The sequence below is a fragment of the Rana temporaria genome, chromosome 7 (assembly GCF_905171775.1).
Source record: "Rana temporaria chromosome 7, aRanTem1.1, whole genome shotgun sequence".
Lineage (NCBI taxonomy): Eukaryota > Metazoa > Chordata > Amphibia > Anura > Ranidae > Rana > Rana temporaria.
In genome coordinates this window covers 81,847,310-81,863,626 of record NC_053495.1, presented here as the reverse complement: position 1 = coordinate 81,863,626, position 16,317 = coordinate 81,847,310, and the positions used below count along the sequence as shown (strand labels likewise).

The 16,317-nt window shown below is 49.3% G+C and overlaps 1 protein-coding gene across 6 annotated transcripts in view; it reads right to left on the bottom strand.

Moving 5' to 3' along the window:
• The window catches only part of UBN2 (ubinuclein 2), a 1,075,602-nt gene extending 1,065,636 nt beyond the window's left edge, over positions 1-9,966 (bottom strand). For all 6 annotated transcript variants that reach the window (XM_040360987.1, XM_040360994.1, XM_040360990.1 and 3 more), the window contains exon 1: positions 9,146-9,966. In XM_040360987.1, the coding sequence (XP_040216921.1) occupies positions 9,146-9,553 (408 nt within the window). In that variant the 5' untranslated portion in view covers positions 9,554-9,966. The remainder of the gene's footprint in view (positions 1-9,145) is intronic.
• Positions 9,967-16,317: the final 6,351 nt, after the last annotated feature.

Sequence of the window (16,317 nt, the reverse complement as noted above, 5' to 3'; positions counted from 1 at the left end):
AGAGTTTCCGGTAAGACTAACTCTGTTTTTCCCAAGGCGTCTTCCAGGACAGCCCTTGAGAGGATGAGCAAGCACTCACCAGTTTAGGGAGGGACTACTGCTTGGAGGACTTTTCTCCCAAAGGCCTGATCTTGATTACTCAAGACATCCAAACGATAGTGTCGAATGAATGTTGACATGCTTGACCACGTGGCGGCCTTACATATCTGCTCAGGGGTAGCGCCGGCTTTTTCTGCCCAGGACGTGGCTAACGCCCTTGTAGAATGTGCCTTCAAGCCTTGCGGAGGGTCCAGGTGCAGAGTTTTGTACCCTTCCAAGATGGCCATTTTGATCCACCTGGATATTGTCCCTTTTGAAGCTTGTTTTCCTTTTCGATTTCCGGAAAAAAGAACAAACAGGGCCTCTGATGTTCTAAACTCCTTAGTTGCATCTAGATAGGCAAGAAGGCATCTTCGGACGTCCAGCCGATGCAGCTGTTCTTCTTTGCTGTTTGCAGGTTTATTGCAAAAAGAGGGTAAAATAATGTCCTGACTCTTGTGAAAAGAAGAAGCGACCTTTGGAACAAAAGATTGGTCCGTTCTCAGAATGACCCGATCCTCCAATACCTGCATGTAAGGTTCTCTGATTGATAGAGCCTGGAGTTCGCTGACCCTGCGAGCTGTAGTCATTGCAATTAAGAAGACTGTCTTTAAAGTAATTAACCTTAGAGAAGCCTCTGATATCGGCTCAAAAGGCTCTCTAATAACTGCTTTCAACATAATGGAAAGATCCCATGTCGGTACTTTTCGGCATGGGGCCGGTCGTTGTTTAGCAACCGCCTTACAAAATCTGTTAATGAGTGGATCTTGCTGCAGTGAGCGTTGAACGTAAACTGATAAGGCCGCAATTTGAACTTTAATAGTGCTTAAAGCCAATTTCTTGTCGATGCCTTCTTGTAAGAATTCTAAAATTGTTGGAGAATCGTATTCTCTCTTCCTATTCTCTTTCAGCCAGGAGATTAAATTTTTTCCAGTGTTTCTGATAAATTGCTCTGGTATTTGGCTTGCGACTCTGTAACAGAGTTTTGATCACCCTGTCTGATAGACCCTTAGACTTCAGGATGTCTATTTCAGATACCAAGCCGCCAGATTCAAAAAGGTTGGGTTGGGGTGCTGGACCGGACCTTGAGACAGCAGATCCGGACTGCACGGCAACATCCAGGGTGGCCGATCTACTAAGGATAGTAGAAGTGAAAACCAGGCCCTTTTCGGCCAAAAGGGGGCTATTAAAATGAGGGAAGTCTTTTCCATCTTGAATTTGGAGAGGACTCTCGGCAAAAGATGAAGTGGAGGGAAAGCATAGGTCAGGTTGAATGTCCAACTGTTCTGTAAGGCATCGACTGCTAGTGGCTGATCTCTTGGATTCAGAGAGAAGAAATTTGGTAGTTTGGCATTTTTCCTGTTTGCGAAAAGGTCGATTTCCGGAAGACCCCACTTGGTAACTATGTCTGCAAACACTGTCGGATCTAGAGACCACTCCTCTTGAGAGATCGACTGTCTGCTCAAAAAATCTGCTAGACCGTTCTGCGTACCTTTGAGATGGACGGCCGATAGGGACTCCAGATTCCCTTCTGCCCAAACAAACATTTCCTTGGCTATATTCATCAGGCTGGGGTTCCTGGTTCCCCCCTGCTTGTTCAGATACGCCACAGACGTGACGTTGTCCGACCTGATTTGCACATGCTGATGTTTTAGTTGGTCTTGAAATGCTGCCATGCCTTTTGCTACAGCTTTTAACTCTCTGTAATTTGATGAGCGCTTCTTTTCTAGGTGACTCCAAAGGCCTTGTGCCCATTGATCCCCTAGATGGGCTCCCCAGCCTTGATTGCTGGCGTCCGTCGTCAGTATGAGCACAACCGAGGGGTTCCACAACAGACCTCCTTTCAGGTTGTTTTGGTTTCTCCACCACCAAAGTGCTTGTTTTGTTTTTTCTGCAAGAAACACTTTGTCCTCCAAGTCCTTTCCTAAAAGATTCTGTAAAAGGAATGACTGGAGCGGTCTTTGGTGAAACCTGGCCCATTTCACTGCTGGTATGGAGGCTGTCATGAGGCCTAGAACCGACATTATCTCCCTTATGGTTACAGGGAGATTTGTCTGTATTTGCGCTACTCGTTGAGTTATGTGATCGATTTTTTCTTGAGGAAGAAAGGTCTTCTGTTCTGTTGAATTTATTATATAGCCCAAAAACAGGATCTCCTGAGAGGGAATGAGGTTTGATTTCTCCTGGTTGATGATCCAACCTAACTGAGTCAACCACTGCTGGGCGACCACTAGGTCTGCCAGCAGTTTTTGCCTCGTCGGTGCTAAGAACAGTAAGTCGTCTAAATATGGGACGACTGTTATGCCCTGGAGTCTTAGGGGGGCCAGTGTCTCCGCAAGAATCTTTGTAAAAATCCTCGGGGACGAGGAGAGGCCAAAGGGAAGAGCTTGACTCTGAAAATGATACATTTTTTCTCTCACTTGAATGGCTATGCGGAGGAACTTTTGGGAGCTTTTCCTGATAGGAATATGAAGGTAGGCATCCTTCAAATCTATTTTTGCCATGAAACAATCTTTCTGAAGCAGATTTTTCACAGAATAGATCGATTCCATCCGGAACTTTTTGTATCGAATGGCCGTGTTCAAAGGTTTCAGGTTGAAGATCAGGCGGTACTTGCCTGACGGCTTCCGCACTAAAAAGACGTGCGAGTAAAAACCCTGACCCTCCTCTTGTTTGGGAACTGGTATTATGACCTTCTGATCTACAAGCTCTCCAATGAGATGTTGTAATGCCTGGGCTTTTGTCTGATTTTTTGCCAGTTGTGTAATCAAGAACCTTTTTGGTGGTGTTTGATCGAATTCCAGAGCATAACCCCTTTCTATGACTCCTCTGACAAAATTGTTGGAGGTCAGTTTTTTCCATTGTGGAAGGAAGTCCCCCAATCTTCCTCCCACTTGGATCCTGATATCACTGGGTTTTGGGATTTTTGTCAGGAGGGTTAAAGAGCACATTGGTTTTCTTTTTCCCCCCTTGCGTCGCCCAGGGTCTATTTGAATTCCCTTTTTCCTGATTTTTCTTTTGTCCTTTAAAGGGACGAAAAAACTTCTTGAAACCTGACTTTTTCTTGTCAGGAAAAGTCTTCTTTTTATCCGCAGTGCGTTCTAACGCTTCATCTAGCGGAGTGCCAAACAAAAAATTTCCTGAAAAAGGAACGCTGCAAAGGCGTAATTTAGAGGCAGTGTCTCCCGACCAGGTTTTGAGCCAAAGAGTTCTCCTCGCAGCCACTGATAGAGAAGCTGCCCTGGCTGAAAGCTTTACTGATTCTGCCGAGGCATCGGCAATAAAGCCCACAGCTTTAAACAGCATGGGAAAGGATTTTAACAGCTCTTCTCTAGACGTACCTGCTGTCAGGTGTTCCTGCAATTGTTTGAGCCAAAACTCCAAATTACGTGCTACACACGTGGTTGCTAATGCTGGCTTAAGGTTAGCCATGGCCGTGTCCCAGGATCTCTTGAGGATAACATCCCCTCTTTTATCCATGGGATCCGCTAAATGTCCCATGTCCTCGAACACGAGATCTGAGTGTTTAGAAACCTTTGCTAGTGGGGCATCAAGTTTTGGAGATTGATTCCAGACCGCAGCAGGGTCCTCATCAAAAGGGAATCTCCTTTTTAAACCACCTGAAAAGAAGGGCCTTTTGTCAGGTTCCTCCCATTCTTTCAGGACCAAGTCTGAAACTATTTTGTGCACTGGAAAAACCTTCTGTTTTTTCCTGCTTAACCCCTGATACATTTTATCATGACGTGAAAGCGAAGCTTTTTCCTCCTTCAACTCCAATGTCTCATGAATAGCCCCAATTAGTTAATCTACCTCCTCCTGGGAGAGTTTGAATCTAGTAGGGGTGTGGGAGTCATCCTGAACATTTTCTTGCCCAGAATCTCCCTGGGAAGAATCTGCCTCAGAATTCTCAAGGGAAATCTCCTCATTCTCTACAGGATCACCTGTTCCTGATGCTACCAGAACTGGAGAGGTGGGCACCTCCTGCTGTTTAGCAGCTGAACCTGCAATCTGTGTGTCAGCAATTAATTTTCTAAAAGACTGAAAAGTTGCTTGCATTTCATCCTTAAAAGAACCCAGAAATTTGTTGAGCGGGGAATCCTCTTCGCTATTCACAACAGTAGTAATACAGGGACCACATAAACTTTTGGTATAGCCAGAAGCAAGCCTTGCATTACATGTGGCACATTTCTTTTTGTCTCTAGAAGGGGTTTTAGTATCCTTTGATTCTTTCTGACATGAAAAGAGAGAGAGAGAGAGAGAGAGAGAGAGAGGGACCTTAGTAAGTACATAACACGTGCCCCCTCCTCCCCTGTTCTAAGGTGCCCACTGAGCTATACATAGGAATACAACCTATCTAGCTCCCCTATACAGGTGAAAAACACAGGCATAAGGTTCTGGCACAGCCAGCCTACCTGTGAAGAGCCGGCGCCAGACTCCCCTGGAGCGTGTGCAGCGTCCATGCTGCTCGGTGAATAGGCAGAGTACAGCCCACGCTTGCTGCCTTTTGAAAACGCCGACTCGGCCTTCTTCAAACCCCGCGCCAGAAACCGGAACCTGAGCTTCCGGCGCACAGTGATGACGCGCATTCCGGCCTGGAGGTTACGCCCAGCGACTTCCGGGTCACGGCGTCCACCGTAAGGAAGATTCTCCCGCCGCTAGACGCCGCCGCCCATGCACGCCATCACTGCCCACTCCCTCGCCGGGCACCGGAGGGAAGGAAGAACGGGGAACTCCAAGCACATGCGGAGGGAACCCGTGGCCCAAAAAACGGAGAGGATTACCAGGTGAGGGAACAACCAGCCCAGCTGTCTTCCCCCGCCCTTTAGAGATGGACACTCTCCCGGATCCATCCCTCTCTGAAAAAGACGGTTCCTCAGTGACATGTCTCCTCCGTTCTGAGGAAACACATAAAACTGAACAGATGCCTGAGGGACCGCCTTTTAAAGAGCTGGGGGTGATGTGTTTCCTGTCCAGGGAGGAGCTCCATCTCTCAAGGGCTGTCCTGGAAGACGCCTTGGGAAAAAAGGGTTTCCTTTCAGGATCCTGCCACTCCTTCTTAATGGTCTCAACCAGTATATCATGTACTGGGAAGACCTTTTTCTCTTGCTCCTCCAGACCTCTGTACATTCGATCATGGAGGGTAAGAGGTTTCTTGTCGGTTTGGATACCAAGGGTTGTGTAAACTGCCCCTAAGAGGTCCTCTACCTCATCCAGTGACAATTTGTACCTAGAGGGTTTCCTGGACTCCCCGTCCTGGTCCTCTCCCTCTGACCCCTCTTGAGAATCAGAGGTGGCACTATCTGGAGGAACCTGTTCCTCTTGGGAAGGGCCTGCGGAAACATCTGCCATAGCTGTTGCAATGGGTATGACAGGAGCAGGACCCTGAGCCTGTGGCTGGGTTGTAACCTGGGTGGGGACAGCCAAAGGCTGTAACCTCTCAAACAGAGATTTGAATGAGGAGAAAGTGGATGACAGCTCCTTAACAGAGGCTGCAAGTCCTGACTCCTGTTCTAATTCATTTTCCCTGACTAAGGATTGAATGCAATCCCTACACAGGACCTTAGTCCATGTTTGTGGAAGGACATCCCTACAGGAGGCACACTTCCTCTTTGAGCTATGCCTTCCACCACCCGTTTTTTCAATGGCCTTCTGAAATACAGGAAAGGGCAGAAAACAACAGTTTTAAACAAAAATTATAAACTTGGTTACAACCCTGGGAGTGCACCTAGCCCTCTATAAATCCTGGGACTAAGGACTCCCCCTCCCCTGGCCACCCAGGGGGCTTGCCTCCCCATGCATTGAACCCTACATGGAGAGGCAAACCTAAGCTAGAGAGCGCCCCTCCCCAGGGTACTCTTACCTTAGGCTCGCTGGAGGTAGCGTCAGTTGTCAGGGCTGGCTCTGGAGATGCTGCCGACATGACCGCAGGTGGCTGCTTGCTGAGAGCTTCTCTTCGCCTGTGCGAGATCCGACTCCCTCCAGCGTCCGTCCGGACCTCCTATCAGCACCGCGACCCGGAACCGGAAGTCGCGGTTCAAAGGGGAGACATCCGCTCTACGCCGGAAATGACGTCACCCGCCGTCCAGCCCGCTCGGTTCAAAAAAAATTTTGCGGCCTGTAGTACAGGGCGAGCCCTGATGTCTCCCTCGCTGCGCCCCGCTGGACGAGATAGGGGTCCCCCGCAACCAGAAGCCGCGCTCGGCGTGGATGGGGTGGCTAATGGTGGGCCTGCACCGCACCAGGATTCACCTGGAAGCCTCTGCTTCCTTTAAGGTAAAAGAAATGGCCTCAGTCCTCTGACTGAATTGGCCTAGGTTCCCATGCACAGTGTCTCCCCACCGGAGGAAACACCAATACTGAGGTCTGGCAGGGGGAGTGAGAAATTTATGGGCTGGCGCAGTGTTTCCTAGAGGAAGAGGAGGAGTATCTCTCAATTGTGGGCTGTCCTGAAAGACGGGAGGGGAAAAAGTAGTGCAGGAACTACTTTGAAGTCGGTTAGACTGACCTCATTTACAGATCGAAAGTTCATCTCTGATCTGGAATCTCCAAACTACGGCCCTCCAGCTGCTGTGAACTACATCATATCCCAATAAACATTGTAAAACTGACATTCATAGGCATGACTAGGCATGATGGGGACTGTAGTTCCTGAACAACCAGAGGGTCATAGTTTGGAGAACCATGATTAAAACCTGGAGTATTGTAAATACAAATACTAAGATTTGATATGTAAAGTCAACTAATGCCATTATCTAATACAGGGCTCGACAAAATCCGGGCGCCCGGTCGCAATTGCAACAAGAAATTGTGACCTGGCGCCCGGATCCAGTGTCTCCATGCGCCCCTACCTCCCCGGCCGTGTGATCGCGGCGGGCCCGCCGGTAATTGAGGCCGTGGCTTTGCGGCCTTCACAGAAGGAAGTTTAGGCCTGCAGAAGGCCGCAAAGCCGCGGGGAGGTTGGGGCGCACAGAGACACAGGATTGTGGCACCAAATTCCTGCCACAATCACGGGGGTTCCAGTGACAATGACCCTCCAGAGGCCTCATCCACTGCACTTCAACACACTGCCCTTAGAGGATCTGTCACCCCTGGCCTCTAGCAGAGAGAGATAAAAGCCTCTCGGCATGAGAACCGGCCAGGAAAAGCAAGAGCCATCCAGAGAAGACTCACTTAATATCTCTGAAAAACCAGACTGAGGGACCACAAGGACCAGCATGAGCCCAACATCAGCTGGGATACCATAGGTTACCGCAGGAATCAAAGGGGATGGAAAAGTCTTGTGGTCTCCCGAGGAAACAAAGTCTCTGAAGGGTTCAGGAGGGTTGTTTCTGATGTGTAGGCCCTCAGCAGCTGTTGAGCTAGCCTTTAAGTGAGCCCCCCCCCCCCCCCCCAAGCCCAATGATGGCCTCATACTAACACAGGGCTCGACAAAATCCGGGCGCCCGGTCGCAATTGTGACCTGGCGCCCGGGGAAGCTTAGGCGCACTTTTTTGGGGGAAAAAAATACACTTTTTTTAATTAAAAACTAAGACAACAGTAAAGTTAGCCCAATTTTTTTTTATATTGTGAAAGATAATGTTACACCGAGTAAATTGATACCAAACATGTCACGCTTCAAAATTGCGACAAACTTTTACCCTTTAAAATCTCCATAGGCGACGTTTAAAAAGTTCTACAGGTTGCATGTTTTGAGTTACAGAGGAGGTCTAGGGCTAGAATTATTGCTCTCGCTCTACCAAACACAGCGATACCTCACATGTGTGGATTGAACACCACTATCATAGGCGGGCGTATGCGTTCGCTTCTGCACGCAAGCTTGGCGGGACGGGGGGAGTTTTCTGGCTCCTAACTTTTTTAGCTGGCTCCTAGACTCCAAGCAAATTTGTCAAACCCTGAAATTCTAATGTAATCAATATTTTGTTAATTGTACCAATGTTTATATTTACAAAATCAAAAAATTTGAAAAAAAAAATAAAATAAAAATAAAAACACACCTGGAGTATGCTGTCCAGTTCTGGGTACCAGTTTAACCTTAAACTGCTGGATTCTTTACTGTAAGAGCAGCAAGGAGGTGGAATTTGCTTCAGCAGGGAGCAGCGATACGTTTAAAACGATTAGATAAGCACCTGAACGACCACAACATACAGGGATATACAAAGTAATACTGACATAAATCACACACAAAAGGTTGGGGGGGGGGGGGGAGGAAGAAGGAAGAAGAAATATTTGGGGTTCCAAGTACATTTTCTAGCAAAAACACAGTCTGAAAAACAGGCTCAGCCCTGAAGTGGTTAAGCCTTATATGCACCACCTTATTGACTTTGTGATCAGGAGTGAGGTTAGCCCATGGGTTCCCTCGTTAACACAACACGTCGTTTATGTCTCTGTTCTTCTATTGTTTTCATTGGCCCCCCCGACAGATGTACCCCTTGTATTCCTCTTCCCCCCCCCCCCCCTTCTTGTGCACCTTTGTTGTAATGTCAAAAATGTTACTTAATGATTATAGAACACAAAAAAAAAAAACATTTCATATGGGTACAGTGTTGCATGGCTAAATAATTGTCAAAGTGTGAGATCGGCCTGGTTAGGAACACACACCCCTGCTGTCAAACTGGGAAGGAGATTGTCAGATGTGGGCGGTGAGAGCAAGCAAGGGAAGCCCTCATCAGAGGATGCAGTTTCTCACAGATGTATCTCGCTCCAGCAGGCCGTGTACGGGGAGAACAAATCCAGACCACAATTGACTGTTGCCATGGAGACCAGGATTTCCTAATTTTGGAAGCATTTCCTCACTTGCGGTTTTGCTTACGGGACAGGAAGTATAGGGGAAATTCCCCTATGGGACACACATGGCAAAAAAAATAAGCCAATGGGCATTACTTACACTTTGTTTCAAATCTTACCTAATTTCCGGTATTTTGGGCACAACCTGTGAAACTCCCAAGTTGTCAAACATAAGAAATCGTGAGTTAGGAGCCATGACATTTCAACCTCTACATTAGATGACTTCAGTCCCAAAGCAATTTCAATTCAACACATTAGGATGACAGAAAAGCTGTGTTCTTACCTGTCCTGGATTCTCAACTCCAATCCGTCTCTGCTCACTTTGCAGCAAATCCCTGTAACTGAACTCTGAACAACTCTCATCGGTCGGGTCTGACAGGGCCAGCTCCAGCCTAACCGTCTCCTCCGCACTCGCCTTTTCTTCTTCTGCTCTGCTCATGAAGCCAACTCCCCCTATCATGGAGGAAGAAACGGCTGCTTCACGTTGCGGTCGTTGAGGAGTCTGATGCAGAGGCCTTGACGGCTGCTGTGTGCCTGTCAATTGAGGCCTAGCTGGTTGTGAGCGATGAGTTGTAGAAGAGAGCGGAGAATTCTGCTGCTGTTGTTGTTCCACTATCTGAGTCTCCGTCGCACTCTCATGCGGCTTCATAGGTGAAAGGTTGACAAATGGCACCCGGCGCGGCTCCGCCATTACCCACAGCACACCAAAGCTTTGTACAGATGCCCAATGAATTGATTCTGCACGTGTATCACCGGTCCTTTTAATCCCGCCTACTGTCTCCACCAGGGGGCTGTTTACTGCTCCTGACGGCCAAACGATTTCGTGCTGTACATGGTGATAAACTTCTGTACCTCAACCAGGCCGACTATTGCCGCCATTTTGAACCCCACATAAATAATAACAAGACCACTTCCCAACCCGCATGCGCCCAAATGTCGCCTAGTATGGGCGTGAGAAAACGTCACCACGCTGTTCATTCATTTCTCTTTGCATTCCTTCCTTTGCGGTGAAACGCCAAAGATGCGTACGTTGTCCGAGTAACGAGGACGCTGTCTATGCAGGTGTCTTGTTATATTCGGCTCCCCATCACAGATTGCTCCGGAAGTGACGTTCCGTCGCCGCCATCTTGCTACACCCCACACTCCTGGACAGTAAGGATAGCGTGTGAAGGGACAAGCGGACATCTTATTACACTCACCAGAGTTTTAGATTTCACAGTTATGTTCAACACAAAATGGAGCTTATATGCTTAAATACAGTATTTGGAAATGCGACTGACTGTTTACATGTTAAATGTGAAAATCAGAGGTGTTCTGTCACATTAGCAACCTTGTATCTAAACAGTCCGTCGGATTTCCAAATACTGTATTTAAGCATATAAGCTCCATTTTGTGTTGAAAATAACTGTGAAATCTAAAACTCCAATGGGTGTAACAAGATGTCCACTTGCTCCCTTCTCACTCTATCATTACTGTGCAATGGTGTGGGGGTGTAGCAAGATGGCGGCGACGGAACGTCACTTCCGGAGCAATCTGTGATGGGGAGCGGAATGTGACAATACACCGGCAATACCGTAAAATTAGTAATAGATGAGAATGTGCCAAGCTTTCAAATTGTGGTAAAAGTATAACGATTTGTGCAGCAACAGCCGGGTGTTTTATCTGTTATACGCGGGTGTCAAAGTAATAAGAAATTATTTAACCACTTAATTTAGTACATATTCACTGGTGCGTTCAACTGGGTCTTGCAGTTCTGCTGGGATGGAACAACAAACTTTCTCTCATCACTTGTTCAAGGACCTTTATGCCGCGTACACACAATCATTTTTCGACATGAATAAAACTTTGGGCCAGATTCAGAAAGATCAGCGGATCTTTCTGCTGGCGTAACGTATCCCCGATACGTTACGCTGCTGTAACTTTGGGTGCAAGTTCTGTATTCAGAAAGAACTTGCGCCCTTATTTACTGCAGCGTAACGTATGTGTTGCGGCATAAGGCCGCGTAATTCAAATGGGGATGTTGGGGGCGTGTTTTATTGAAATTTGACTTGACCCTGCGTTTTTTACGTTTTTTTTTGAACGGCGCCGTCCGTGGGGGTATCCCAGTGCGCATGCTCGAAATGAAACCGAAACAAGCCAATGCTTACGACGGTGACGTCATTCTATGAAAATCCCTATTCGTGAACGACTTACGCAAACGACGTAAAAAATTCAAAATTCGACGCGGGAACGACGGCCATACTTAACATTGAGTACGCCTCATAATAGCAGGGGTAACTATATGCCGGAAAAAGCCGAACGCAAACGACGAAAAAAAATGCGCCGGCCGGACGTACGTTCGTGGATCGCAGTAACTAGCTTATTTGCATACTCAACGCGGAATTCAACGGAAACGCCACCTAGCGGCTGGCGGAAAAAATGCATCTACGATCCGACGGCGTACTAAGACGGCGTACGCCTGTCGGATCGATCCCAGATGCAGTCGTATCTTGTTTTGTAGATACAAAACAAAGATACGACGCAGGAAATTTAAAATTATGCGGCGTATCAATAGATACGCCGGCGTAATTCTTTTGTGAATCTGGCCCATAGTTTTTAAAAAATGTAATTTAAAATGATCGTGTGTGGGCTTCACATCATTTTTCGAGTTCTGAAAAACGACAAAAAAAAAATTCGAACATGCTGCATTTTTTAATGACGTTTTAAACTATGTCGTTTTTCGGGTTGTAAAAAATGATCGTGTGTGGGCTAAAACGACGTTAAAAACCTGCGCATGCTCAGAAGCAAGTTATGAGATGGGAACGCTCGTTCTGGTAAAACTACCGTTCGTAATGGAGTAAGCACATTCATCACGCTGTAACAGACAGAAAAGCGCAAATCGTCTTTTACTAACACGGAATTAGCTAAAGCAGCCCCAAGGGTGGCGTCATCCGCATGGAACTTCCCCTTTATAGTGCCGTCGTACGTGTTGTACATCACTGCGCTTTGCTAGAGCATTTTTTAAAATCGATGGTGTGTGGGCAACGTCGTTTTAATGATGAAGTTGCAAAAACGTTGTTTTTTCTACATGCCGAAAAACGTTGTTTTTTTTTCATTCTGAAAAATGATCGTGTGTACGCGGTATAAGCCTTGCTAGGGCAGCTGCTTCCTCCTTTTCCATTTGCAGAACCTTTATTTGGGAATCTGGCACCAAAGAGTGAGAGGTCAGACTTTTTTTTTAAAAGATAAATAAGAGGTCAGACTTGAATGACTTTGCCACATATATGATACGCCGTGAGCTCATTAACACTATCCTCTCAAGGTTTGACGACTGTCCAGAGAGCTACAGGGCCTGGAGATCAACCTTCAAAGTTGCTAATGCTGATCTCAACTTTACTGCCAAGGAGGAACTTGATTTGGTCATAAAGTGGCTGGGGCCAGAATCTGCAGATCGTGTTAAAAGACTGAGAACAATATTGCCGCTCCTGATCACTGCGGCAAAGGGATGTATTCCTCTGAACTGGAAGCAGACTGAGCCTCCATCGGTGGCCTGTTGGTTGAAGAGGGTAAAGGATATCCATGACATGGAAGACTTGATAGCTACGGAAAGAGGCCTACATGAGAAATTTTCCAAAACATTATATCACTGGCACAAATTCTACTTCTCTGAGGAATACGGACAGCTAGTAGCTCGGTCCCCCTGAGAGGATTGACTCTGAACGCTCCCCAAGTGGGGTGGATGTGACTGGAGGGTGGTAATATCCCTCCTTCCCTACCCCCCTCCTTTTTTTTCTCTCTTTTCTCTCTTTCTGTTTTTCCCTTCCCCCTTTCAGGGCCGGACTGGCCTACCGGGAATATCGGGAGAATTCCCGGTAGGCTGCCTGTAATGTGGCCGGTTTGAGTTGCGAGACTGCAGTGTTCCCTCTCCCCTCTCTCCTGTGTATCATCACGGAGCTTGCTGGCTGGGTCTGTGTTCGGCGATGACGCTGTAACACGGTCCCGCCCCCCTAGACAGGCTCACTTGATAGTAGATAGAATAAGTATTCAGCCTATCACACGAGCCGGTCTAGGGGGGCGGGACAGTGTTACTGCGTTATCGCCGAACACAGACCCAGGCAGAGCAGCCAGCTAAGAGATGATACACAGGAGATGTCATGCCCGCCGCACAGCCCGCCCGAGGTGCTAAATAGGAGGATCACATATAGGCTGCATATAGAGGAATTGAGCTGTCTATATTCCTCCATACAGCCGCTAAATGCTTGCAGGAGGGAGAGGAGGAGGAGAATTAAGCATTCCGCCGCTGTATGGAGGAATATAGACAGCTCAAATAATCTATATGCAGCCACCCTGCCTCACCTCCTATCAGGTACTCCTTAAAGCTTCCCCCCAGTGTTCTCCTCCCCCACCACACTCTCCAGCCCTCCTCCCCCTCTCACAGTTCTCTCTACCCCTGTTCTTTCTGCCCCCCTGATCTCCCCATCCATCTCCAGCCACCATCCCAGTGTCCCCCCCCCAGTGCTCTCCACGCCTGTTCTCCCCCCCCCCCCCAGTGCTCTCCACGCCTGTTCTTCCCCCCCAGTGCTCTCCACGCCTGTTCTTCTCCCCCCCAGTGCTCTCCACGCCTGTTCTTCTCCCCCCCAGTGCTCTCCACCCCTGTTCTTCTCCACCCCTGTTCTCCCCCCGTGCTCTCCCCCCCTGTTCTCCCCCCTAGTGCTCTCCACCCCTGTTCTCCCCCCCCGTGCTCTCCACCCCTGTTCTCCCCCCTAGTGCTCTCCATCCCTTTTCTCCCCCCCCAGTGCTCTCCACCCCTGTTCTCTCCCCAGTGCTCTCCTCCCCTGTTCTCCCCCCAGTGCTCTCCACCCCTGTTCTCTCCCCAGTGCTCTCCACCCCTGTTCTCCCCACCCCCAGTGCTCTCCACCCCTGTTGCCCCCCCCCCCCAAATGCAACGATAACTTAATCAGTGCTAAAGATTAAGTCAGCTATCTTATTTTCCCGCATTTAAACATCTAAAGTTGTTGTATGTTGCATGTTTACCGGTATTGTAACGAACACCTCCTCTTGGGTTCTGGGGAATGACAGCCAGGGCAATGAAATTAATACAGGATGTATCAAAATGGTGATACAAATCCAAATGTCTGCTAATGGGAGTTAGCATTTTGCCGTTCCCTGAACAGTATACATGATCATTGATTCTTTGGCGGAATTGCCTGACTGTCTTCCCTACGTAAAAGGCCCCACAATTACATGTCATCAGATATACTAAGCCCTGTGTGCGGCAGTTGGCAGAGAATTTTGGTGTCAGAGTTTCACCGTTGGGGAGCTTGGCAGTTTTACACGGAACTATCCATTTGCAGAAAGAGCAAGCACCACAGCGAGAGGTCCCCAAAGGAGGGGGAAGGCAATCTATAGTTGGTCTGGTATAGTAGCTTTTAACTAGTTTATCACGAATAGACGATGCTCGTCTGAATATTATCTGTGGGTGAATACCCACATATTTCATCAGAGTCACATCCTCTCGTAGTAAGTGCCAGTGGGTTTCCAGAATAGACTTGATACTGTCATGCTGGGAACAAAATTTGGTAATAAATTTGACTGTGGTATTGGGTGCTCTAATTTTGTTTGTAAATAGCAAGGCGTTTCTAGTTTGATTAAGTGCTTTGTTGTATGCCTGACACAACAATTTCTTGCTATATCCCCGAGCCAGTAAGCGGGTCTGAAGCAATTTGGATTGGCTTTGAAAGTCCGACAAATTGAAATCGGCGCGGGGTTCCCCCCCCCAGATCCAAACCAAGCCCTCATCCCAAGCACGCAGTCTGGCCGGACAGGAATGGGGGTGGGGACGAGCGAGCGCCCCCCCCCCTCCTGAGCCGTACCAGACCGCATGCCCTCAACATGGGGGAGTGTGTGCTGTGGGGGAGGGGGTCACTGCCCCCCCACCCCACAGCACTCTTGCCCCCATGTCGATAGGAACAAGAGCCTCTTCCCGACAACCCTTGCCATTGGTTGTCGGGGTATGCGGGCGAGGCTAATCGGAATCTGCGAGCTCCCTTTAATAAGGGGGCCCCCAGATGCCGGCCCCCACCCTATGTGAATGAGTATGGGGTACATCGTACCTCTACCCATTCACCTGGGGGAAATGTAAAGTTAAATAAAACACCACACAGAATAAAATATTTTATTAATCAGCTCCGGAGCCCCCCCCTTTCTTCTTTAGCTCTGTCACAAGGGGGGGTTTCTTCTCTCCCGATCTTCTGCCGGGACCCTGGGCTTCTGTGATTTCTGCCGGGGGAGGGCGCCATCCCTCGGTCCTCTCCGGAGCCTTCCGCCGGGTGCCCCCACCCCATTTAAGCTCTTTTACATTAGGGGGGGGCATTCGGACTTCGGCGACTTCTGCCGGGGGATGGCGCCTATCCCCCGGTCTTTCCGGTGCCTTCCGCCAGGGTCCCGGTCTTCCTGGTCTTCTGCCGGGGGTGCGCCAACTCCCCGGTCTTTTCTCTGCTCCCTCTTCTGCCTGGCTCCCCCGCGGAGCCAGGGCTTTCTTCCGTCTTCTTTCTTCTCTCTTCCTTCTTCTGCCTGTCTCCTCCGGGAGCACAGGGCTTGTCTGCGCTGTCCTCTCCCTTCTCTTCCATTGGATGTTGACACGACGAGGTTCCACGCTGACATGCCGTGTCAGCGGCGGGCATGGACTTATATAGGGCAATGCCACCATGTGACCTCAACCCATGTGACATCACATTCCCTGGGCATGATGGGAATGTGATGTCACATGGGTTGAGGTCACATGGTGGCATTGCCCTATATAAGTCCATGCCCGCTGCTCAGACGGCATTCCAGCGCGGAACCTCGTCGTGTCAACATCGAATGGAAGAGAAGAGAGAACACAGCGGAGACAAGCCCTGTGCTCCCGGAGGAGCCAGGCAGAAGCGGAAGGCACCGCAGAAGCCCGGAGGGTGGCGCCCTCCGGCGGAAGAAAGCCCTGTGCTCCGCGGAGGAGACAGGCAGAAGCGGAAGGCATCGCAGAAGCCCGCGGGTGTCGCCCCCCGGCGGAAAACACCGTAGAAGCCCGGGACCCTCCCCCAAAGGCAAGGAGCCTCACTGGTGAAGGGGGTCCCGGTGAAAGACGGCGCTGCACCCCCCTGCAGAAACCGACGAAGCCCGGGACCCTCCCCCAAAGGCAAGGAGCCTCACTGGTGAAGGGGGTCCCGGTGAAAGACGGCGCTGAAGACCCCCGCAGAAACCGGCGAAGCCCGGGACCCTCCCCCAAAGGCAAGGAGCCTCACTGGTGAAGGGGGTCCCGGTGAAAGACGGCGCTGCACCCCCCCCGCAGAAACCGACGAAGCCCGGGACCCTCCCCCAAAGGCAAGGAGCCTCACTGGTGAAGGGGTCCCGGTGAAAGACGGCGCTGAAGACCCCCGCAGAAACCGGCGAAGCCCGGGACCCTCCCCCAAAGGCAAGGAGCCTCACTGGTGAAGGGGG